Here is a 23,601-nt window from a genome sequence, read left to right on the forward strand (position 1 = left end):
TGCCTCTGGTCTCACCCGTAGCCACAGCCAGAGAGATCTTCCTAAAAAACAAACTTGACTGTGGCACTACACTGTTTAAATGCTCCCGTGGCCCCCCACTGCCCTCAGGTTCAAGTCCACACCCCTTGTCTAGTCCCACATGTCCTGTGGTCAGACTCCTTCCCACACCTGTGGCCATGCCCTTGCTCTGACCCAGCCATCCATGCTTCCAAGGGATCAAGTTCTTTCCTGCCTCAGGACCTTTGCATACCCAGAGACCCTCGTGCCCCCTCTAACCAGCCACTACCAATTTTAGCTTCAAAAGCCCACAGCCTAGTTGAACCCCCACGTGGTAATGGGAAGTAGCGATATCATCCCCATATTCCAGATGAAGGAACCGAGACCCCGAGAACCGCCATGGGGCTTCTGAAGCGAAGCCACAAGCCAGACGCCAGAAGCTTTCAGCACCAAGAGGAAGCCCCTGGCTGCACCCCTGTCACCGCAGGAGGGTGCAGGTGGCCCAGACAAAAGGGCAAACCAAGGGAAGAAAGGGGCCACTGTGGCACAGGGCAAAGGCACTGAGGTCACACGGAATGTGCTCAAAACCCAGCATGGCCCCTCACACACTGGTGGTCTAAGGCAATACATTGGACCCATCTGAACCTCAGCTTTCTCATCTGTAAAGTGGAGCTCAGTAATAATGCCTCCTTCAAAGGCGCATTGGGAGCATCCAGGAGTAGCCCAGAGGAGCTCCTGCACATATGTGGTGGAGACTCAGTGAATGGCATATGCCACCCTCCCCCGGTGCATCCGGGAGGTCGCACCAGCCCAGACCAGCGCGTCCCAGACCAGACTTGCATCACCCTAGGCTGGGCCTTGGGGCCTGGGAACCATCCCTGCCCTGTTTTCTGTTTGGGGTTTTGTTTCCCAGCCTTTCCTTTGGAAGAAGTCCAGCTTCCTCCCTGCTGGAAGGCGGTGGGGAGGGCGGGGGGGTTGTTCATGCCTTGGCCTGGCTGCCTGGAGAAGCCATGTGGGGAGGGGCCTGGGGTTTGGAGTCTGGCTGATCTAGGTTTGAACTCAGGATCTGACACGCGATGCTGTGTGACCCTGGGGAAGTGGCTTCACCTCTCTGAGCTCCTGATTTCTTCACCTGTTAAAGTCTCAGGATTTATACCTCAGAGGATGCTCGAGGCAGACAGAGGGGCTGGGATGAGAGAAGATTCTGGGTGTGCTCCCCCAGGACCTACAGGGATTCCTCTTGGGGAGGGACTGGGGCGGGGGAGAGGCGCAGGTTTACCACAGGAGTTACCAACACAAACGCCCCCTGGCAAACTGAAGAGGGCAAGTGTCTGGTCTGGGGTGGGGGGTTGGGGGTAAACTAGGGGGTGGGACAGGGCACAGTTTAGCCAGAGATTATCAACACCTTGCTTGATGAGGGTCTAAGAATATCAGGCGTATAATTTTTCAGGAGAAAAAAAGCCATATTTTCATGCAAAATCTCATAAATAACGTATGGTAAGGAGTATATACTGCATGACTCCACTGACATAAAATTCAAAACCAGGCAAAACTCCTGTCTGGTGACAGAAACCAGGTCCATGGCTTCCTGGAGGAAGGCTGGGCAGTTAGAGACTCCAGGAGCCAGAAACATGCTCTCTCTCTTTTTTAAAAAAAATCTATTTTATTACTGATTTCAGAGAGGAAAGGAGAGGGAGAGGGAATCATTGATCAGCTGCCTCCTACACGCCCCACAATGGGGATCAAGCCTGCAACCCAGGCACGTGCCCTGACCAGGAATCGAACCGTGACCTCCTGGTTCATAGGTCACACTCAACCCCTGAGCCATGCCAGCCGGGCAAACATGCTCTCTTTTGATCCAGGTGTTGGGGGCATGAGAGTGACTTTACACTTTGAGCACTTCTCTCTATATATATATTATACTTCAATAAAAATGCCAAAATAATTTTAGAATAAATAAATCGAGACTGCAGTGCTAGGGGAAGAGACAGTGAGCATGCATCAAGCCAAACAGTCCTGCAGGCAGCGGCCCAGGCACAGGAGGGTACCTGAGACGGGCTGAGGCGCTCCCGGCCCAACGGCCTGGGTTGGCTCTTCACCCTGACGGAGCACCCCTGCTTCCCAAACCACACAGAAGGAACACCCATCCTGCCCACCCCGCTGCCCTGTGGGAGAGGGCTGGGAGCCACATCTGTCACCCATCTCCCAGGCAGCTACTTCTGAGCTCAAATCCAGGAGAAGCAGGCATACCCTGCACTTAGCAACGGTTCTCAACCTGTGGGTCACGACCCCTTTGGCGGTCGAATGACCCTTTCACAGGGGTCGCCTAAGACCATCCTGCAGATCAGATATTTTCATTATGATTCATCACAGTAGCAACATGACAGTTATGAAGTAGCAACGAAAATAATTTTATGGTTGGGTCACAACAACATGAGGAACTGTATTTAAAGGGCCAAAAGGTTGAGAACCACTGACTTACAGGATGAAATGATGCCCCCAAACCTCACCCTTATCTATTATTTATTTCACTTCACCAAGAATGCCCAGAGGACAGCAATGAAAGGCAGCAGAGTTCCGGCCCTGGCTGGTTTGGCTCAGGGGATAGAGCATCAGACTGTGGACCGAAGGGTCCCAGGTTTGATGATGGTCAAGAGCACATGTCCGGGTTGCGGACTCAATCCCCAGTAGGGGGCGTGCAGGAGGCAGCTGATCAATGATTCTCTCTCATCATTGATGTTTCTCTCTCTCCTTCTCTCTCTCTCCCTTCTTCTCTGAAATCAATAAAAATATATATATTTTAAAAAGGCAGCAGAGTTTTGTTTCCAAAAAGCCTGGAATTCACTGAGCCCGCCTCCCAGCCCACAATTCCATGCAGCAAACCTCATGGCTGCAAACCCAACACGCACCGTCAGAGCGGTGGTGGTCCGAAGGGGACCGGCCCGGCTCTGCCCCTCTGTTGGGTCCGATAGCTTGGTTTTATTTTTATTTTCACTCTCACCCTTTCCTTTCTGGGGGCCGACACACGGCGCACACGCCTCCTATAGAAAGCGGCACTAGCTAAAACAAGCGCACATCGAATGCATTTATTTGCACAGACACTCATAAAACCTTTACTAGACACCAAATAATTACAGGAAGGGGGCGAACCCCCAGCTCCGCTGGAACCCAGCGTTTTGAAGTGGATTGAAGATAAAGATCAAATAGGATGGGCGCTGGGCCCACATCACACCCACCCCCTCCCGCCCCTCCCAGCCTGGACCCTCCCGGGGGAGGCCAATGAACGTTCTTGCTTTTGTGAATTTGTGTCCAATTCATATAAAATGTCTTTCTGTGAGTTATTCTTAGTGTCCTAATGGGGCTTTTTTTGGTTCCAAATCCAGTCCCCGGTCGGTCGTCTCTTTGTTCTGGCTCAAGTCCTCCCCCAGGGAAGCCCGGGGTGTTGGATGGGCTGCTGAAACAACCCAGCTCGTCCATTTGGGAAGAAATGCAAAGACTCTTGAGGAAAGTGCCTTTGAAAAAATAGCCGACACCGGTTTGGCTCAGTGGATAGAGCGTCGGCCTGTGGACTGAAAGGTCCTAGGTTCGATTCCGGTCAAGGGCATGTACCTGGGTTGCGGGCACACCCCCGGTAGGAGATGTGCAGGAGGCAGCTGATCGATGTTTCTCTCTCATCGATGTTTCTAGCTCTCTATCTCTCTCCCTTCCTCTCTGTAAAAAATCAATAAAATATATTTTTTAAAAAAGTATAAAAAAAATAAAAATAAATAAAAAATAAATATTAACAGCACCTTGAGAGCCCACCAGTTGGTTTCGATGCAATGAGCTGAACCCTTCCAGCCTGGGTAGCCCTGGCCCTGGGCTCCAGTGGCTGTCCATGCTGGGAGTCTGGGCACTGCCTGGGGGAGGAGGGTGGTCGCCTGTGTCCAGCCCACAGATGCCAGGATCTGAGTCTCGACTACCCAAAAGAGAGACGGCTAAGCTCCGTGTGGTCTGTTTCTCCTTGGGCTCTGGTTGGAGGAGACGCAGTGATGTCCTCACATCCTGGGGACTCTCTTTCATCCAATAATTTACCAAATATTTATATACCCCACTCTGTGGCAGGCACTCTGGAGAGCATTTATATTCTGTCCTCTGCACGGCCTTCTAGGGTAAGTGCTATCCTTATACCCATTTTACAGATTACGAAGCTGAGGTGCAAGGAGAGAGAGCAGGACTTTCCTGAGGTCCCACAGCCAGATCCAGAACCAGATCTGGATGACTCCTAGTGGCCTGCTCTTGACCACTCCTAACCTCTGCTGGGCCAGTGGAAGACCTCAGCCCCGAGCCACCTGGCCAGGGCACTGTCCCTCCCTAAGCACCAGTCCTGGGCTGACAGTACCCTTTGGAGCTAAGGGAGCCTGGTCTCCTGACCCACCAGGGAGGAATCTCATGACTAATGACCCAGACCTTGTGCTGCAAAGTCATGGGTCTGTGGCCAGAGACCCCACCCGCTGGCTGAGGGTGGGGCTGGGTTGCAGGGAGCAGAGGGACTGGGCTGGGGCTGGGCAGTCCGCCACACTGCACAGAGCCGCAGTCACAGGACACACAGTCACACACACTATCCTCACCAGCAAACTCCACCTAACATCCTATCCCACCCTCCCACCCACACCCCCACCTCTCCCATCAGCCTAATAAACCCCAGGAGGGAGAGAACCTGCTCCCAGCCCTGAGTCAGAGAGCCCGCAGCTTGGGCCTCCCCCCAGTCACTCCTCTCTTTGGACCTCCACCCAACTCAGAGTCCCCTGAGTTCTCCTAAAACACAAGACTGGGCTGCGGGAAGGTGATGGCTATTTATCACACACGTCCATCTCTTGGCTGGCTGAGAAGGAGGCTGAGCCTCTGACCCACCTGTCCTGGGCGAAGCACCCTTGGGTCTGGGGAGGAGAGTATGGGTACCTTTGTCGGTGCCATCAGCTCAACTTCCAGAGCTCCCAGGTCTCCTGCCTCCCGGAATAGCAACACCTCACCCGCCCAGGTGGGGGCGGCTCAGGTCCAGTCTGGCTGACTCCCATGTCTCCAAGTGGCTCCCCAGCCGGGTAGAACCCTGCACCGTGTAGCCCCTCCTCCTCTTTGATGCCTCTGGGCCCCGGCCCTGCCCAGGATCCTGCCTCCAGCTGGGGTTGTAAACTGGGAGGGGTGCCCAGCGGCTGGGCTCCGGTCAGTCAGCTCCGGAAAGGGGTGGGGGGAGGGCATGCACCGGGCTGTAGCTCTGGGTCCGGTGGGAGGGGGGCGGGCAGTGCGAGGCCCCGAGGAGAGGAGCAATGGGGATGGGGAGGGCTCAGTGAAGACCGCGCATCCACAGGATTTGGGAAGCCCAGACTCCCAACCTAGAGCTTCCCTCTCCGGTTTTGCTTCTTCCCCAGCGATTCGCACAGCCAACTAGGTGTTTCCTTCGGTGGAGAAAATAGGAAGCTTTTTCTGCTGCTGAGTCCCGAGCCAGTGAGAATCCCGGATCCACCAGAGCGCCCGCATCGAGGGCCCAGGACCGCGCGGGCCAATCCGCCGCACGGGATCACCGGGCTGCTGGTGGGCAGAACAAGGCACCGGCTCGCTGCCCACGGGCTGGGCTGTGTCCGACTTGGGCCCAGGCCCCGTTCTACCGTCCGGTCAGTCACTTCGGCAGGGCGAGAGGTTTGGAAGCGCAGGAGTTGCCATTGTGCATGAAAGCGACCGAGGCCTCCTCCCGTCCGCGTGCGAAGGATCCGGGACCACAGACTCAGCTGGGGGAATGTGTGATGCGGAGCAGGGACAAAGGGCAGGAACGGCATCTATAGGGTGACCCGGGAAGAGGCTCAGACGAGTGGGCAGTGAGCAGGGAGCATGCAGAGCGGGGACTCCAGGTTTGTGCACCAGTAGCCCTCACCCAAGTGGCGCTATGCACCTCGGCAGCCTCCGGTGGCTCCGAGCCCCCACCCTTGGCCCTCCCGGTGTCTGCTCCGGTGGTGTGGGCTGTGATGTGGACAAAGGCACGGGGTGACCTGCCAAAAATCTGTGCGCCCCAGGACAGACCAGCCACCAGCATCCAATCGGGGCAGCCCAAGCCGGCTGGTGCCCTGGGATTGTGGCTGCGGACACAGCTGGCAGCCCCCGACCCAGCGCTGGACGCATGGCCCCGAGGGTCAGCGAAGTCTAAGAGGCCTGGCCACAGGGGCCCCCCATTCTGCAGAAAGAGGGAAATGTGGAGAGGAAGAGGCCGGGCACAGGGTAGGAGGAAGGGGAGACAGGGGAGGAGGATGGAACGCCGCCCCCGATGCTGGGGTCTGAGGCGGGTCACCAGGGCCTGTGACGAGGAAGGATTCCCAAGTGCGCTCCGAAGAAGGTAAGGTTCTGGGCCTGGAACCGGACCCCCGAGGCCTCGGCAACATACAGCAGGTGCAGGGACGCGGCGCTACCAGCAGAGGGCAGAGGATGCCCGATCGGTCCGCGAGCCCTGCGCCGGGCTGTGCGCCTCCGGGCCGCCCGCTCCTTCCGGCAGCGGCCGCCCCGTCCCAAATGCCCGGAGAAGGCGGCCCTGGCCCAAGCTCTCGAGCCCAAGGTCTGGGGTGTTCAAGGGCCGAGGATCAAGGGCGTGTGAGCAAAACTCTGCATCCACTCATCCACCGTCTTGGGCGCCGACACACACAAAAAGGAGAAATTGACGGAGACAGAGAGCCATACACACACACACACACACCAAAACTCTGGGACACGGAGCTCACAGAATCACTCAGGAACTCGGAGACACACAGACACACACAACGGTGACACGACGACACACACACAGAAAAGGACCCCAGACACAATGCAGAGGCTGAGAGATGACACAAAGACAAATGTGCCCGCACAGAGTGACACAGACACAGGGACGCACACAGCGACCTACAGAACCACGGACGGTACCGAGGCACGGAAGGGCCCAAAGATACACACACACACACACACACGCACACACACACACACGCACACACGCAAGGGAGTCGGATACACATTCACAGAATCACACTTTCGAGTCCCACGAAGTCGCTGGAGCACAGAAACCCGGTGCACACGTACGCAGAGCCTCCGAGGCGGGAGAATCGACACGCACAGACACACAGAGACGCCCCCCGACACACACGCAGGTACTGGGGTGGGGCTGGAGGCCCTCATCCTCCACAAAGCCGGGCCCCTCCGCGGGGCCCCACGGCACAGGGGGCCACTTCTGACCCAGCCTCCCTTGAGCTCCAAATCCGATCCGCCCTCTCGCCTCTAGCGGGGTCAGGGGACCCGCCCCCCGTGCCCTCCGCCTTCACCCCGCTCCGCGCCGCTGCTCCGCTCCGGGAGGGGCCGGGGCCCGCCCGCCCCAGCTCGCGGGGTCAGCCCGCGCCGGCCCCGGGGCCGCATCGCCCCAACCCCGGCTCCCGCGCGAGCCGCGCCTCCGTGGGGACCCGGGAGCCGAAGACGCAGCGGGTCCCGGCGCGGCGCTCTGCGCACCTAGCGCGGTGCCAGGTCCTGCGGTGCCAGGCCTCGCGGGCGCCGGGCGGAGTTGGCCGCGGGGTCTCGGAGCCTTTCGCTCCCGGGTGCTGTGGGCACTTCACCCAGCCCCGCCACGCGCCGTCCCTGCCGGGCGCGGCCTACGGTCCCGCCGGTGCCTCCCCGCCAAAGGTCGCCTAGCCCAGCGCCAGTCGGGTTTCCTCCCAGCGGCGACATACACACCGTGCCGGACTGCCAGTCCCCGACCTGGGGCCACCAGCCCCACCCGTGCGCCTCACTCCAAATCCTGCGAGGCCGGGTTCTCATCCATCGCCCCCGCCCAAACCCTAGCTGGGGACCCCGTTCCCCAGACCTAATCGTCCTCTAAACTTTCCGTCGCCTGGACCCCGGCCTCGCCTTCCTCGCCTGTCCAGTGCCCCCCATTCTTGATCCTGGGGCCCCTCCGCGATCTTCGCTCACCCCTCCACCCGCTCTCTGCCACGTCGGAAGGCTCCCCGGACCCTCATCCCACATCCGGGGGCCCACCCGGGGCCAGGGTCCCCTTCCCTCCCGCCGGTCCCCTCCCTCAAGCCCGGCAGCCAGCCCTCTCTGCGGATCAAACCGGCCCCGCGAAGGCGCCGCCGCCCGGGGACGCGAACTCAGCCCGGTGCGACCTACCTCGGCCGGCAGTCGGGGTCCCCGGACGGCGCCGTCCCCTGGAGCTGCAGCGCTCCCCGCCGTCCGCGCAGTCTGGCCTCGTTCGGGGCCACTCCTCTCAGCGCTGGAGCTTTACAAAATATTAATAACGAAGAAGGCAAGGAAGAAAAAAGAAAGCCTTCATTCCCCAACTCCCAAATCAATTTTTCAAGGGGGTGGGGCAGAAGGATTTGTTTCGAGGACAAGCCAAACTTCTGAGAGGGGCCAACGGGGCGTTTGGCCGGGCCAGGGCCCCAGAGCCCGCGCTCGGGGCCGGGCGCCACGCGGGGCGCAAGCTGGGGGCGCGGGGAGCCCTCCCGCAGGGGGCGGGGGAGCGGCGGCGGCACTATTTGACGTGGAGTCGCCGGCTCATCCCGGCGCAGGGATACGAGGCGCGCCAATGAGTTCAAATGTCAGGAAGTTTGAGGAGGGGTGAGGCGGCTCCCGGCCGGAGTATCCCTCCGCCGCCAGCCCCAGCTCTAAACCGAGCGGCTCCTCGGGCGCACCATGGCACTGGAGTAGTGCGGGGAGCGCGCCGGGAGCCCCGCGGCCCGCTGCGCCCCGCCCGGGACCCCGCTGCGCAGCCCGCGCGCCCCTCCCCCCCGCCCGCGGGGCCGCCCCTACACCCCCGCCCCCTCCCCCGCCCGCCGCCGCCACCGCCGCCGCCGCCGCCGTCTCCTCCCCGCGGCTCCGTCTGCAGCCGCGGCCGCAGCCCAGCTCCGGGGCTGACAAGCAGGTGACAGAAGAGCCGGCGCGCGTGGCTGCGAGTGCCCGGGAGAGCGCGGCGCGGACTGCAGCCGCCCCGGCCCGCCAGCACGACGCCGGGGCCCGGGGCCAGCGCGTCGCCGCTGCACGCTCGCCGGGGGCAACCGGCGGCCCCAGCCGCAGCCCCGACCCCGCGGGAGCCGCGCCTCCCCGGCTCCGGGGACGCGGCGGCGGCGGCGAGCGGGCGGGCGGGCGGGCGGGCGAGCACCCTGGCCGGCGGGGCCCGCAGCGCGCCCTGCGTCCCATGGATATAGCAACAGGTCCCGAGTCGCTGGAAAGGTGCTTCCCCCGCGGGCAGACGGACTGCGCCAAGATGTTGGACGGCATCAAGATGGAGGAGCACGCCCTGCGCCCCGGGCCGGCCACTCTGGGGGTGCTGCTGGGTGAGTGCGGGGTCGGGACGCCCCGGTGGTCACGGCAGGAGACAGGGGCCTCGTCCCGAGGTGGAAGCAGGCGTCTAGGCCAACTGCTAAAGGAAATGGTTTGCAGGACGTGGGAGTGTGGGGCAACACAGAACACTCCGGAGTGATACTAGAGGGGCCGCAAGCTAGACAGGCGTCCTGCGGGGACAGGTATGCAGGGACTTCACCTAGGAGGAGGGAGGACAGGCAGCTCCAGCCCCCACCCACCCCACCCCCATCTTCATCGGGCCTCGAACCTAGAGATGCCACTCTGGACGGGAGGTAGGAGGCGGGCGGCAGGGGTGATGGAGGACACAAGCAGTCACCTTGGCAAGCTGGAAAGTAGTGCCAGGTCACTTGGGGAGGGGAGCTTCTAAAAGAACAGTGTCCCCCGAGTCCCCCAAATCACAGATTTGGGGAAGATTGGGGACAGAAGACCACGAATGCCACTGTGGGGCGCATAAGCCAGCGAGCCCCCAGCCTCACCTCGCCTGTGTGGGTCCCACCCGGCTACCCCGCGCCGCGCTCGTTCTCATACGTGTTAATACCAAGCGCTGGATCTCCGGAGAAGGGGAGAGCGCAGCGCCCAGCCAAGCCTCGAGGCCTGCGGACACTCCGCGCCCGAGTCTGCGGACCAGGACGAGTAGCTGAGGCTGCCGCCGGGCCCTTGCGCGGCGGCCCGGGGAGCGCTGGCGGCGGGCGGCGCTCCCGGGCTGCCCTCGCCCTTGGCGCCGGGGCTGCGGGTACCCAGCGGCCGGGACGCTGGGGTCGGGCTGGTCGGCGCTGACGGCCCGGCTCTCGCCCTGTGCGCTGCAGGCTCCGACTGCCCGCATCCCGCCGTCTGCGAGGGCTGCCAGCGGCCCATCTCCGACCGCTTCCTGATGCGAGTCAACGAGTCGTCCTGGCACGAGGAGTGTTTGCAGTGCGCGGCGTGTCAGCAAGCCCTCACCACCAGCTGCTACTTCCGGGATCGGAAACTGTACTGCAAACAAGACTACCAACAGTAAGCGCCTCTCGCCCTCCTCCTTCCCCGCCGCCCGGCACCCGAGCCCGGCCGCCCCCACTGCCAGGCCGGGCCCGCGTCCCCCCGGCCGCCGCTGGGCTCTGTGCGCCGCTGGGCCCATCAACTCCGAGGGCTCCGCGGTCTGCGTGTCTCCCGCAGGGGCGAGCCATCCCAGCCGGGCCAACACTGGTGGGGTGGCCGGGAGCCTCAGCTCCTAGTTGCCGCCCTTTGTCCGGAAAACCAGCGCTGGGCCGCTGAGTTGGGGTGCAGAACAAGGCCCTGAGCCGACCGGGGGATAGATGCCACGGTCCTGGGAGGCCTGAATTGGGGACCAAGAACTGATTTCTAAACGAAAGCAGTGCTTTAGGGAGGGAGGCCCTAGTGGTGTGCTTCTCCAGCACAAAGGCAGGGTGTGTGGAGGTTTGGGATTCCTGGAGCAAGGAGGTGGGATGCAGGGGTGCTGAGCTGCCTGAGCAGCCCCCCATACCCGCTTCCTGCCATGATCCCTGCTGCGTTTTTTAGTCCCTGATGGAGAGAAAAGGATGTCCATCGTCCCCAGAACCGTTCCATGGGGGCATTTTGCACTTATAATTTTTGTTGGTTGGAGAAGGTGTCTAGGAGGAGGACCTCAAGAGGTGGCAAACCACAATCTGGGGCTCCCCATGGGGATGGGGAACTGCCCAAATCAGCCTGCTCTGCCCTGGTGTAACTCCAGGGGTTGAGGCCAGAGGCTGTGGGTTGAGCTCTACCTGCTGACTTTTGTTTTTTAGCTGAGACTCTGGATGTGTTTGGCAAGGGGCTTGGGACAGATAAGAGATGTGGCTTCGCCCCCCCCCCCCTTCCATTTGGGTTTTGTGCCTGGCAGTATGATTGAAAGGGAGGCAGAGAGGCGCAACAGCCAAAAGAGGGGTGTGGGGATCCCCAGGGCAGCATTGCAGAGGCAAGTGGGTGCCTGCGACAACTTTCTAGTGAGGCCTGGAAAACTCCTTCAGATGGGGTTGCAGGGTGAGTAGGCTGCTCGGGCAGTGTGGGGCTCAGAGGGTCTGCGTGTGCTCTGGGAAAAGCCTACCCGCTCTGCCCAGAGACTGTCTCTAAACCCAGGCCCTGATGAAACCCCGAGTGGCTGGCCTGCCCCTCCAACTACTTGGCTGGAGTCAAAGCCCTCCAGAGGGCATGGGATTCTACTCTGAAAGGCTCTGGGTGAGCCCCATCCTAGGGCCTACTCTGGCCTGCTTCCCTGGCCTGGGGGCCTAGCAAGAGCTGGTTTGTGTGCCTTGTTCTTCTTGTCGGCTGGGGGCTCTTGGGCAGGAGCTGGAGCCAGATTCGGAGAGCCAGCTCTTCCACTGGCCCCAGAGCCCAGCCAAGGCCTCCCACTGTCTGGAGCACCCCCGATGAGGCACAATGCCGGGGATCCCCTTTTGCGCCGTGCCCTGAGCTGATGGGATTCTAGCTCCAGCAGAAGGTGAGGCCACCAGTCAGCTCAGCCACAGGCAGGCATAGGGCAGCACAAATAAAACAGGGAAGGTGGTTTGGGGTAAATGTGGTTGGCGGCTTTGGGCCGGCCGGGGAGCAGCCCCTCGCAGGGCTCGCCGGTCTCCAGCCCACCCACGGCCTGCCTGCCCGCAGCCCTCACTTGCTCTGCCTGCCCAACCCGAGCTAGACCGGGGCAGTGCCACTTCCCACTCAGCTCAGCCCCTGGCCTGGACCACTCCACACCTGGGGGCAGGAGGCTCAGGAAGCTGCAAGTGGGTCTCCGAGTCATTCGGGCAGGTTTTGGAAAATTTTTTTATATATTGGAAAATGCGTAAAACCTTTCCAACCTCTCGTGCAAATCTGTTCATTCTACCCCCACTCTTACCCTCCTCCCCCCCAATCGTTTATGGGGCTTCTTTTTAAAACGAGGAGAGGGTACCCCTGGTTCTTCAGAGCACAGGACTGTAAAGTCACAAAATCTGACCTGGGTGTTCCCCCTTCAAGCGGAGTGTCCAACCCCCTCGTTTTACAAAACAATTGAACGTTTGCGACGGCTTTGTCAAAAGTGTATTTGTTTTAAAAAGGAAAAGGGCGCCCAAGAGCTTTCTTCTCCAGTGCCTTCGGGTGAGTTTGCAAGTGAATTTTGGAATGGGGCGAATCTCAGTCTGGGTTCAGCAGGGCAGCAGCCTCCAGGTGGGCACCGTCCATCCCCTCAAGGTGCCCCCCTCCTCTCTCGCCCCCTCTTTCTTCCAGCAACGCCGATTAGGTATCTGCTCCAGGTGGGCTGTTTAAGGGGGTCTGAGGAAGGCTTGTTAGCAAGACGCTCCTGGGGACGGATTCCCGGGCGCGGGGCGTCGCTTCAGCATCTCTCAGGAGAGAGCCAGCGCCGCCAGGCAAGCAGGGGCTCACTGGGAAGCAATGTTCTTTTCACAATAAAAATATATTTCACGATTTATTTATTTTTTTTTCTTTGAGGATCGCAGAGGCATATTTATTGCATCTGTGCGTAAATGCTTTCAGACGAGAATCCGGGCAAGTGGGCACACAAACGTGCCTTCTCGGGTTTGCCTGGTCTGTGCGTCAGCAGCGTTGGGAAATGAGCAACCCCCCACCAGTGCAACTTTAGGGAAACGTGTCCTCCCGGCGGGGAGCAGCGGGGTTCGGTGCTTAGAAAGAAGGGGCTGTTTTGCCTAAGCTCTTTTCCTCCACTCGACTTGTCTTCAAAGCTCCTGGACACCCAGAAGAGCAGCATTATTTTACGCACCACGGGGGTAATTAATCGACACTCGGGCGAATTTAATAGCATTTGATAAAAAAAATCCACCGGCACGCCCTGCACGGGCAGAAAGAGCGGGGCCCCGCGGCATTTGGCATTTTCATGCATAACTCGAAAGTCTCCTTTTTCTCCTGTGTGTTTTTTGGGGGAGAGGTCCTGCTTATTTAAGGAAAAAAACAAAAGCCTGGGATTGTTCTCCTGTGCCTGAGGCTCTGGCCGCTGGGCAGCCCGAGCTCTGCGGACAGCAGGTCCAGCTAGAAACCGGGAGGAGATGCGCCTCCCAACCCAAAATCAGGAACCCCCTCTCCTTCCTCCACCCGAGAACACATGAGAAAGTGACAGCATAGTGGCCCCCATTTTTTTCCTTGGCGGCTTAGCCGAACAGAATTATGTAACTCTTTTCTTGCCTTCTGTCGCACGCCTGGAAAGGGTTTCTATCCTGAGGAGGTGGCGAATTCCTGGAGGAGGCCCCGGGAGGGGGGAGGGTTGGCGGGAGAGTCCAAAAATCTGTCACAAAATGGAGTCTAATCGCTTGTAAGACAGCTCCCAGGTCTGGGGACCCGAGATCCGTGGTGCCCTCGGGAGCCGGCGGGCGCAGAAAGGCGCGGGGCTGCCGCCCGCTGCGCGCCCACCTCGGCCTCCGGGCTGGGCGCCCTTCAGCCAGCAGGGCCTGCCCGGGCGCCCTCGCCTCCCCGCCTCCCCGCCTCCCCGCCGCAGTCACAGGGCCCCGCTGAGCCTGCGAGGGTCCCGGGGCTCGCTTGCCCAGGTAGGATGCGCCAGCCTCGGCAGGAGGGGGGCAGCGAGGTTCTGATTGAGTTTCACAAAAGCCGTCTGAGTCCCTGGGTGATTTTTTTTTTTTAAATTTACCCCAGCTGGCTGCGTGAAGCTCCAGGGGCCCAGCCCCACTCTTCCAGCACATTCCTTTCCTGGGAAGTGTTTACACCGGGAAAGGCCTTCCTGGGAGGCTCACCTCCCCTCCGAGCACCGGCAGCGGCAGAGCCGGGTGCGGTGCAGGGAAGAGCAGTCGGCCCCAGCCCTTTCTGCCGCTGCTGCCTTTCCCAGCGTGCAGGGCCTCCCATAGGCCCTACTGCAGGGTGCCAGTCACCAGCAGGACCCCTCGGCCCGCGGGTCCTCCAGCTGGCAGAGTCCCCCACTCATTCAGGGCTGCAGACACCCTGCCCCCAGCCGGGGGTAAGGGCCTGTCCGGGAAATGGATCCCCTTGGAAGGAAGGCCAGCGCTTTGCCTTATAAAAAGGCCTCCGCACCGCTCTCCTGGGGATCTGAGGGCTGCAGGGCTCACTCTGCCAGCCCAAAGCCTGGGGACCGGCCCCTCTGGCCCCTGGGAAGGCACCTCTCCGTTTAACCCCAGCACCTTGGCTGCAGGCGGAAGGGGAAGCAGCGGCCTTCGCGAGGCTGCAGTCGTCTGCCGCTGAACGGAGGCATTATTCACAGCTGACTCCTGGCTCACCCTGTATTCCCCAGGCTCTGGGCTCGCGTAGCCTAATTTGTTTGCCGCTTTTTTTCTCTCGAGTGGGGGAAGCGGGCTGTGAGGATCTCTGGGGTATGTGATTGGTGACCCTCAGCTCCCTCTCTCCCGCCCTCCCTGCCCACTGGAGCCAGGCTAAGGGCCACACTGCCCTGGCACCTCCCTGAGCCTCCTCTGTAAAATGGGGACATGCCCACCTGGGGGAAAGTATTCTTATAAGGATTCGAGATAATGTGCCCCAGAGGACCTGGCATCTTGTTGCCTGGAAATTATTGTTCTTACTATTCCCACCGTCAGCGTGGCGAGGAATGCCTCGTCTTCAAGGACACACACCGAACTGCCCACGGGGAAAGGGCAGCTGGAATTCGAGGCTTGCAGGGAAGGTTGGGGGGGGGGGGCGCCGCTGGGGAAACGCATCCCTTTGCCTGGGACACTGGGGGGGGGGGGGGTTCTGATGAAGAGAGCTTTAGACTCTGAGGCAGACCTGGTTCACCCCCAGCCCCACACTCGGCAGCTGTGTGATCTGAGCCAGCGGGCTGCCCACCTCTGAGCCCTGGGTTCTCCATCCGCAAACCAGGGGTGATGATGTCATTTCCTAGGGAGTTGTGAGGGTGACACAGGGCACTGGGGGAGCTTCCGTGATTGCTCTGTGTTCCATGGGATCCTGTATCCTCTCCCGCACCTCCAGGGAGGCAGAAAAACTTCTGATAGTTGGGGTGAGAATAGATGCCAACGGGGCACCATCAGGAAGGGCAGGCAACAGGGTGGGGCTGGGTGGCGTACTGGCCAGTTTCTTCCTGGGAGCTGTGGTGGGTGGATGTTTCCCCTGGGGAACCATTGGAATCTCCAGGGTCTAGCTGGGAAAAGCATATTCAATATTATTATTTCATATTTAGAAAAATGCCCATGCTTCTTGTTTTTGTGATTCGCGTGACAGAAAATAAAGCTCAACCAACATCTCTGAGGCTGGGGGGTGGGATTCAGAAGAGGGGGGTGTACGGAGGAGAGATCCAAGGGTCTGCAATTTTCAGAAAGAAGAGGAGGTTTAAAAGGTGAGACACCAGGCCAGGCGTCAGAGGATCCTCCATCCCAGAGAGGTTTTTTGGTCCATGATGGGAAGGCAGTACCTCTGCAGAGAACTTCCTCTCTCCTGTGGCTGTGAGGTTTTTAAACCAAAAAAGGGGGAGGGGGAAACCCACCAGGTCCTACTTTGGCATTAGTTAGGCTGAGGAATGGAGGATGCTCTCAACGACATGAGTTATAACTTCCAATTTGTTGGACACCACAGTCAGGCTTCAGCTTCGGGGGAGGGAGGAAGAGAGGGATGGGCAGCTCGTTGGAGGAGCCTGGGCGAGCTGTCAGTCAATGGGGGGTGCAGGAGGACCCGAGGCCCTTGGCTCTCTAACTGACCCAGCCCTCTCCAACCCCTAGATTCTGTGCTGATGGCAGCTAAGAGCAAAACCAAAATTATATATATATTTATTGCCCCCGCCGTCAGGGTGAGGAGGCAGTGGCAGCGAGGGGAGGGCCAGGCTGAAAACCATATTTGAAAAAGTTGATTCACAAGGCAGAGGAAGCAAAGTGGCAGACGTTTGCCATTTCATCGACCGGCTGGTGTTCTCCATTCATGTCATAAATGTCTCCTGTCATTTGAAGCCAAAAGCAACATGATTTGGTTCCCCGGTGGCCTATAGGGTTTTTCTCCTCTTTTTTTTTTTTTTTTTGCAGTAAATGTTTATTTGTTAATAATATACTTTAAACAGCCTAGCCTTGACCTCAAGTCTCCTGAAGCATCCATCTTCTCTCCAAAAAATCTTTCAAAGTTTGTGTAATTTTGGGGGGAAGGTGTAACTGACGGGGCAGTGAAGGGCCTGTGTTTGCTTTAACTACTGCGGCGTGGTGGAGTGGTGGGTATAAGGGGCCACTGTGCTCGGAATGGCAACTTTCTTGGGTTTCAGGCCTGGCTGACAGCACTTCCTTGCTGCCCTGTACCTTTGCTTCTCCCGACCAGTACAAATAAATGTCTGCGTGGGCCCTTCCTTTGTTATTCCCGGGGCAGTATTCTATCCATCTCTGCTCAGCTTCTTGACTGGCGGCTGCTGGACCTGCCCGGTGGGCCCTGTGGCCCTGAAGGGGGGGTTAGGGGCAGTGTCGGGTCCGGAGGATGTGTGAGTGCAGGGGGGCTTTGTCTCAATCAGGAGCCCGGCTCAGACAGGCCTGGACTCAGAGTGCTGGCTGATGGCAGAGCACCTGGCTGGCCCTGCACCCGGTGAACTGGGCGAAGTGTCGCTGGAGGAAAAACCCGGTTCCTGGAGTCCAGTTCCAGGAGAAACAAAGACGTTTGCTTCCTGGCCCGCCTGCGCTGTAAGAGGTTTCCCTGGGAACTGCGAGGCGGGTGCCAGCCGGGGAGCGCTATGAGGGCTTCCCAGAGCAACAGAGGTGCCCACCAGGGCTGGTGGGAGTGAGGAGCACACAGAGCTGCTGGGTAGATGCAGAGAGCCCAGTGAGCATGCAAGCAAGAACACAGCGCTGCCAGCCCCCTCCCCGCCCCCAGGTGCCTCTGCCCCGCGCTGCAGCAGCGGTGACGGAGCGGCACTGGGCCGGGGCAAGCTGGAGCGGGTGTGACTGCTGTTCTCCTGCTCCTGCCTCCTGCTTTCCTCAGGGACTCGGGGACTTGTCATGTGACTCCTGAATTGCCATAGTTACTGAGCTGTCAGGGTGTGGGGGCCCGCCCAGGCCAGGAGCTGCCGGAGCCTGCGGGGATGGAGAGGACTGACGCGCTCTGCGGACACCTCCTCGGAATGGAGGTCCCCCTCCGTGGGGCACATTTTTCTCGAAGGAAAGAGCAAGATTGCAATGACAGGTCAGGGATGGACCTGCACTGGCTCCCAGGGACACAGTCCAGTGGCCTCTCAGGAAGGGCAGATGGCTCTTCCGGAGCCGCAGTCTTCTCCTCTGTGAAATAGGGGTGATCATGTCAGTCTCACAGGATAAAGTGAGGAAGTCTCTGAGAATAAAGTGAAACAAACGCGAAGGTGCCAGCCTGCATTGGGCATGCAGTCAATGTATGTTTCCTTCCTGCCCGCCTGCCAGGGACGTGAGCCGGAGACGCCCTGCCTGGCAGGAATGCATTGTCTGCCTTGCGTGGGAGGCCTAGAGAGTGCGGCCTCCAAGACAGGCTGCCCTGAGGGACCTCGCCCACCGTCCTGCTCCCCAGCCAGGTCTGGGGCCTGTGTTCTGAAATGTTCCCTGGGAAAGGGCATGGGGAGAGGCTGGCTGTCACCAGCGGGTCCTCGGAGGCAGGCGGTGCGCGGACTGCCCTCCAGTGCCACTGAGGCACTGGGTCTCATTTTTTCTCCCACAGACTCTTGAACGTGGCCAGTGTAGATGTGAACTCACAGGAGCGGAGCCTGACTGACCCCAGAGGAGCAGGCCACGGTAGTGCCGTAGTGCGTCCAGAAGGAAAAGGACTTGGCCTTTGTTGAGTGCCTGTGATGTGTATTGACCTTTGTCGCTCTAGCTCCACGTGTAGGCGAGGAAACCGAGGCTAAGGAATTACCTTCCCCCAGGTCCACAGTTACTCTGTAGCAGATCCCCCCCCTCTCCCGCCTCTCCCCCCCCCCCCCAGGCAAGTCCAACTCCCAGAGCTGTTCGCATCCCTAAATCCTCATGTCCTGGCTTTCCCCAAGGCCCAGATTTCTGCTCTGGACAGTTGGGATTCTCCCTAGACTGCCCAACCTGGAGGGTGTGCGGGGATAGCTGTCCAAGGGCTGGAGGGTTGGGGTAGGGGTCGCTGCCCTCCTTGCGCCAGAATGCCCTGTAGGGGTGGCCTTTGCCAGCGTCGGGAAAAGGTTAGAATAACTGCCTTTCTCCCGGTGGGAGAGCTTCCTTCCAGGCCCTGGCGTGCGTGCGCGCAGAGGCGGCTCTCAGCGGTCTCCACCCGCGCCCTCCTCCAGGCCCACCTCTCGGAGGGGTCCTGCCCCTTCGTCTTCTTTCCCCCGAGGGGACCGCGCGGTGCAAGGGCTCCGGGGCTCCCGGGCCCCTCAGCCAAGCCGCGGGCGCCTGCAGCGGTTGATGAATTTCGGTGTCACCAGGGGTTTAGCCCGGATTTGGGAACCGCGCGCTCTAATACGCGCACACGGTCCTGCCCTTTCTAAAGCGCAGCCCTTTCACCCAGCCGCTGATTTATGAAGGAACCCGATCCCGGGACGGGCTGGGCTGGAGTCGGGAGTCCGGGGCCCCGCGGCAGCCTTCGTGCTCCTCCGCGTTGCGGGGGCCCTTGGCGGCTCCGGGGGCTCTCCTGGGCTGGACTTGGGGCGTCCTGCGGGTGGGGCCTCCCACAGCGCAGGAGGACGAGTCCCCTTGGAGCCGCTTGCGCCTCCTGGAAGGGAGTGAGGCTGGCGGAAGGGGTTCGCATTTTCGTTGGAATGGAGCAAAGCCGCGCCCCTCCCCAAGCCCTCCCGCCGACCCGACCCCCTCGGGCAGGCCCAAAAGCGGCGAGTTCGGGAGGTTTGTTTATTGAGGGAACAGAAAATTGAAAAAAAGAGCCTAAGACCTTTTTCCCGCCTGAGAAATGTGCAAAGTCCCTCGGCTCCTGGAGGCGGCCAGGCGGCCGGAAAGCGGAGTTCTCGGTGCGGAGGTTCGCGCCCCCAGCCCCCACCCCTGCGCCCGGCCCCGGCCCCGGCGCGGCGGGAGGGCGGCATTTTTTCAGATTTGGTTTGCAGGGGGAGAACGTGATTGTATCAATCCACAAATATTTACTCTTAACAGACTTGTATCTGTGGAGATTTCGAACAAAGACAGTTTAGGGGGATTACAAAAACCTAAACCCCGTTTTTTCTCCCGGACTTGGTGCTTTAAATGCCAATTACAGGCCAGCCATATCCAACAGCAACGGGGGGGAGGTGGGCAGGGTCGGGGTGGGGTGGGGGGGGGCGAGTCCGGCCCTTAAATGTAACTTTTCATTATGAAAAGGATTTCACCGGTTTTATCTTCTAATAAGATTATGTCACGAACACAAGTACCTAGGAGGGTGCTGAGTGACAGGGCTCTGTCGTTTAATCAGAGGCTGCGCCGCTCAAACCGCGGGGCCCTTTGTCCCGCCGGGCGAGCGACGGAAACTTGCCGTCCTAATCCCCTTATTCATGTCAAGCAGAGAAAAGAAGGCGAGCACCTTACAACCGTGTCCCCTCCACCCCTTCCGAGGGCAGGAGGAGGGGGCTCCGGCCCTTTCGCCCCGGCGCAAGGGTCTCCCGAGCTGGTCAAGCATTGCAAGCAGGGCTGGGAGAAGGGGTTGCTTTGCGGGAGCCTCGATGGTCAGCTTCCGGGAAATGGGGGCAACGGCCCCACCACAGAGGATTCTGGTTGGGGGCGGGGGGGGGCATTTATTTTAATTTATTAATTTAAATGTTGCGTCCACCGAGGGAGAGCACAGCCTGCGCTGTTCCCTCTTCCCGGGAAAGGAAGGACTGGGGGCGCCCACCCACCATCCCCATTAGGGCGGGATTGACCAAAATCAAGGGGCCCATGGAGATGCCCGGCTGGGGTCGTCCGCGGGGCAGATGTGGTTGGACGGCCCGCCGGGACGAATGTTCCTCCGCTGGTGCTCCTGCGAGTCTGGGAGGCTGACCCTTCCGCTGCTCGCTCAGCCCGTTCCTTCTGAGGGTGAATTCCTTTGTTCAACACCCCCCCCCCCCCCCAGGAAACCCGCTCCTCCGCTGGCCGGCCCGGCGCCTTTATTCTCAGCACCGCCACCGCTCTCGCTACCCTGGTCCCGCAGTGGCAGACCGTCCCCGCTGCGCCCGGGCCGCGCAGACCCAGCCGGTGCGCCGCCCGGCCCCTCGACGTGGCCGCCTGGCCCGAGCCGGGCTGCGGGCCGGGACGCCCGCGACTCCAGCCAGCGGAGAGGCCGCTGCGGGAGCGGCCTTTAGCCGCGGGCGCTCGCCTCCGGGCGCAGCGGGGAAACCCGGGGCTTCGAAGAAGCAGCCGCGCGCGTTCCGGGTCGCTGCACCGGCTGAAAAAAACCAAAAGCAAAACCAACACTCGGTAAAGGCGTCCCCACACCTCCGCGTGGCGCCTCTCGGAAGGGCCAGGCTGGCCACTTCGGGGCTGGCTTCTGGGTCGTAGACGGAAGGCGCAGAGTCAGCGGGGCGGAGGGGCACTTCTGGGGAATTCGCCTCTAATACACACGGCTCCTGGGCCGGCTTTGAAAGCTCTTGGGGTTCGGGCTGTGCTCGGGGGCAGCCGCCAGGGACCCCGTGCGCCCTTGGGAGTGCTCTGGGGACGCCTGGCTGCACGCAGCCTGCTCCCTCTCGAGCCCAAGCTCCAGCGCGGGGAGAATCGGGCCGAGAGCTGGGTGTCACCTCGTAAAAGCGACAGGCAAGGGCTGTTTTATGGGGAGGGAGAAGGGGCAGGAAGTGATGCTTCCATCTCTGGCCACACTGGGACCCAGAGCCCCTGTGGAGGGAGCCCGACTTGGGTGGAGGACAGCTGGGGGCGGGGGGTAGGGGGGTGGGAAGGGTAGAGTCCGAGGCCCTGGGGTCCGCCGCTGTGAAGCGTCGGGCAGGGACGGACCGGAGCTGGGAAGGGGACGGCCCGGGACGGCCCCTGGGCCGGGATCTGGAGCTCACCTCCCGCCCGTCCTGTCCTCTCCTCTCCCGGAGCCCCCTCTGCAATCCCGGGCGCAGCCAACAGCCCCGGCCGTGCCTCCCAGGCCGGGGGGCGGGGGAGAGACTTTCTCCCTCGAAACACTTGATACCAACTTTGTTTTTTGGGCAAGAAAAATAAGCCTTGTTTGGAAAGGGGGGGGGGCAGTGAGCAAGGGAAGGGGCGAGCCTGCGGCGGAGCAAACTTTGCGGATTAGGTTTCAGCGCCTCCGCCCCACCCCCAGCCCCGCGGCGGTGATTTGTGTGCGGGGGTCTGTGACCCTGCGAGGCATCAAACGGCCCGCGGGAACCGGCCGAGTTCAGAGGGACAGTGGGCAGAGGGGCGGCCTAAGACAACGCAGATGGTTCCTATCAGCCCTGCCGGCCAGGACTCGCAGCGTCTGCCCGCCGGCCCGGGCTCCTGGGCGGGGAGCGCCGGGGTCTTCAGGGGAGACCGAGGCCTGAGTGAGGGGCCGGACCGCAGCAGTCAGTGCCAGTTGCCGCAGCCGAAGGGAGGCCAGGGCGCCAGGCACCGAGCTCTTCCACGGAGGTCTGCGCCCCTCCAGCTGAGGAGGAGCCTGGCCCTCTGGTCTGCCCAGGCCGCCCCTGAGCCCCGACTGGTGGGAAGGAGGCCCTCCAGCCGCTGCCAAGTGGTCTTGTCTACCCCACCCCTGCCCAGGGGGCAGCTGGGCTCATCCTGGTCACAGCGCCCCTCCCCCAGGGGCCCTTAATAGCCTTGTTCTTCTCAGGAGGCTCCAGCCTTCAGCCTGCCGTCTCTGATGGGTTAGGGGAGCCCCCACCCCTCTGACATTCATTCATTCATTCTATCACTTGGTGGGAGCCTTCTCCTCCCTGCCTACTGGAGCCCTGCTGCCTGGCCTGGGCTGAGGGGCTCTTCTCCTTTCTTGCTTCTCACCCAAGGGAATGATAAGAAGAAGGACGCTCACCCATACCTTTGGCCTCCATGCCTCATTGGCCTCTGAGCCTGCTGCCCCCTCTTCCTAGAGCTGGAGCCCTGCTGGCTGCTGATGCCAACAGGCCCAGGCCCCTCGGGCCTCACCCTCAGGTCCTGGCTTTCTCCATGGCGCCCAAGAACCCTCTTCAGTGACCCCCGCGAGGGTGCAGCAGGGTCACACCCACCAGCCCACCAGCCGCTGCTTTAGAATGGCCCAGCTGAAGGCTCTTCAAGGTCCTTGTCGAAATGGGAAAACGAGGCCGAGGGGCGACCAGGACTAGCCCCAAAGCTCACTCGGTTGTAGCAGAATGGAGGCAGGAACCCCAGTCTGCCCACTGCCGGGTTAGGGGTTTTCTATGTGTCAACTCCACAGTTCCTTCTAGAACCCTCTCCCACTCGGGCCTATTCTGTCCTCCCTGGACTGAGGTCACGGAGCAGAGAATTCTTGGTCCTTCGGTTGTGGCTCCTGAGACGGGGTGATAGGTAAGCCTCCATGATGAAATATTTTGGGAGCTTTTCTGAGGGGACATGTGGGTTTGGGAATTTTCTCTTCTAAATTAGGACATTGAGGGACAGGAGCCAGGTGAGCACAGGGCCACATCCCACCATCTCCTCATCCTTCCGATGTCTGACTCCCAAGCACCCTGGGCGAGAGGGGGTGAAGGGGCCATGAGGGGGGTGGGGAACCTCTCGGGACTCCATCTTCCAGAGTCCCTACCTCAGGGGAGCAGCCGGCTGGGTCATCTGTACATGGAAGACACATCTGTCTTCCACATGTTGGAGGCCAGGCTGAGGACATGTGGTTTGGGATGTGTTATCTTAATCATATTTATTAGCCAATCCTGAAATTTAAAGAAAAAAAAAGTTTGATAGTGTTACGATTTGGAGAAGATCCCCCAAGTCTACAGGGTGAGAGAGCAGCCCAGGCCGCCAGCAGCGGCCAGGTTCCTTTCAGCCGGGATCAGGACACGCGGCTGTGGAAGTTCTTGGGTCGTTCTGTGCGACGGAATCTCTGTGCTGTGAAACAACACTTGCCGCTTTCATTTTCTCAAGCAGAGATCTGAAGCAGAATTAATTACCTTGCCTTGACTGATAGTTGTTCTGTTGGAGTATGGTTCTAATCCTTATTAACATTCTCTAAAGTCAGGCATGAAATATGACTTTTACAACACACTCCTTGGCATATGTTTTTCTTTCCCGGGATATTTTTCAGGCTATCTCCGAGCGCACTGCTGTTCATTATTTTTGCCACAGGTCTGAAGTCGCCAACCCCAAAGCCGGTCCCGCGCACGGAGCACAGCCAAGGGGGTGGAGGGTGGGAATGACACATCTCTGCTCACGACACAAATTGCTTCTGATGATTGCGCTTTGAATGTTTTCCTCCATCATGTTTTTATTAAAAACTCCAGCAGCACATTTACCCTTGATG

At 60.3% G+C, this 23,601-nt stretch overlaps 1 protein-coding gene across 3 annotated transcripts in view; it reads left to right on the plus strand.

Moving 5' to 3' along the window:
• Window positions 1-9,178: 9,178 nt before the first annotated feature.
• The window catches only part of LMX1B (LIM homeobox transcription factor 1 beta), a gene marked incomplete at both ends in the record, with an annotated part of 73,851 nt that continues 59,428 nt past the window's right edge, over window positions 9,179-23,601 (plus strand). For all 3 annotated transcript variants that reach the window (XM_081103741.1, XM_081103742.1, XM_081103743.1), the window contains 2 exons: window positions 9,179-9,317; window positions 10,152-10,338. In XM_081103741.1, the coding sequence (XP_080959867.1) occupies window positions 9,179-9,317; window positions 10,152-10,338 (326 nt within the window). The remainder of the gene's footprint in view (window positions 9,318-10,151; window positions 10,339-23,601) is intronic.

Source organism: Myotis nattereri, assembly GCF_964212035.1.
Source record: "Myotis nattereri genome assembly, chromosome: 12".
In the NCBI taxonomy this organism is placed as follows: domain Eukaryota; kingdom Metazoa; phylum Chordata; class Mammalia; order Chiroptera; family Vespertilionidae; genus Myotis; species Myotis nattereri.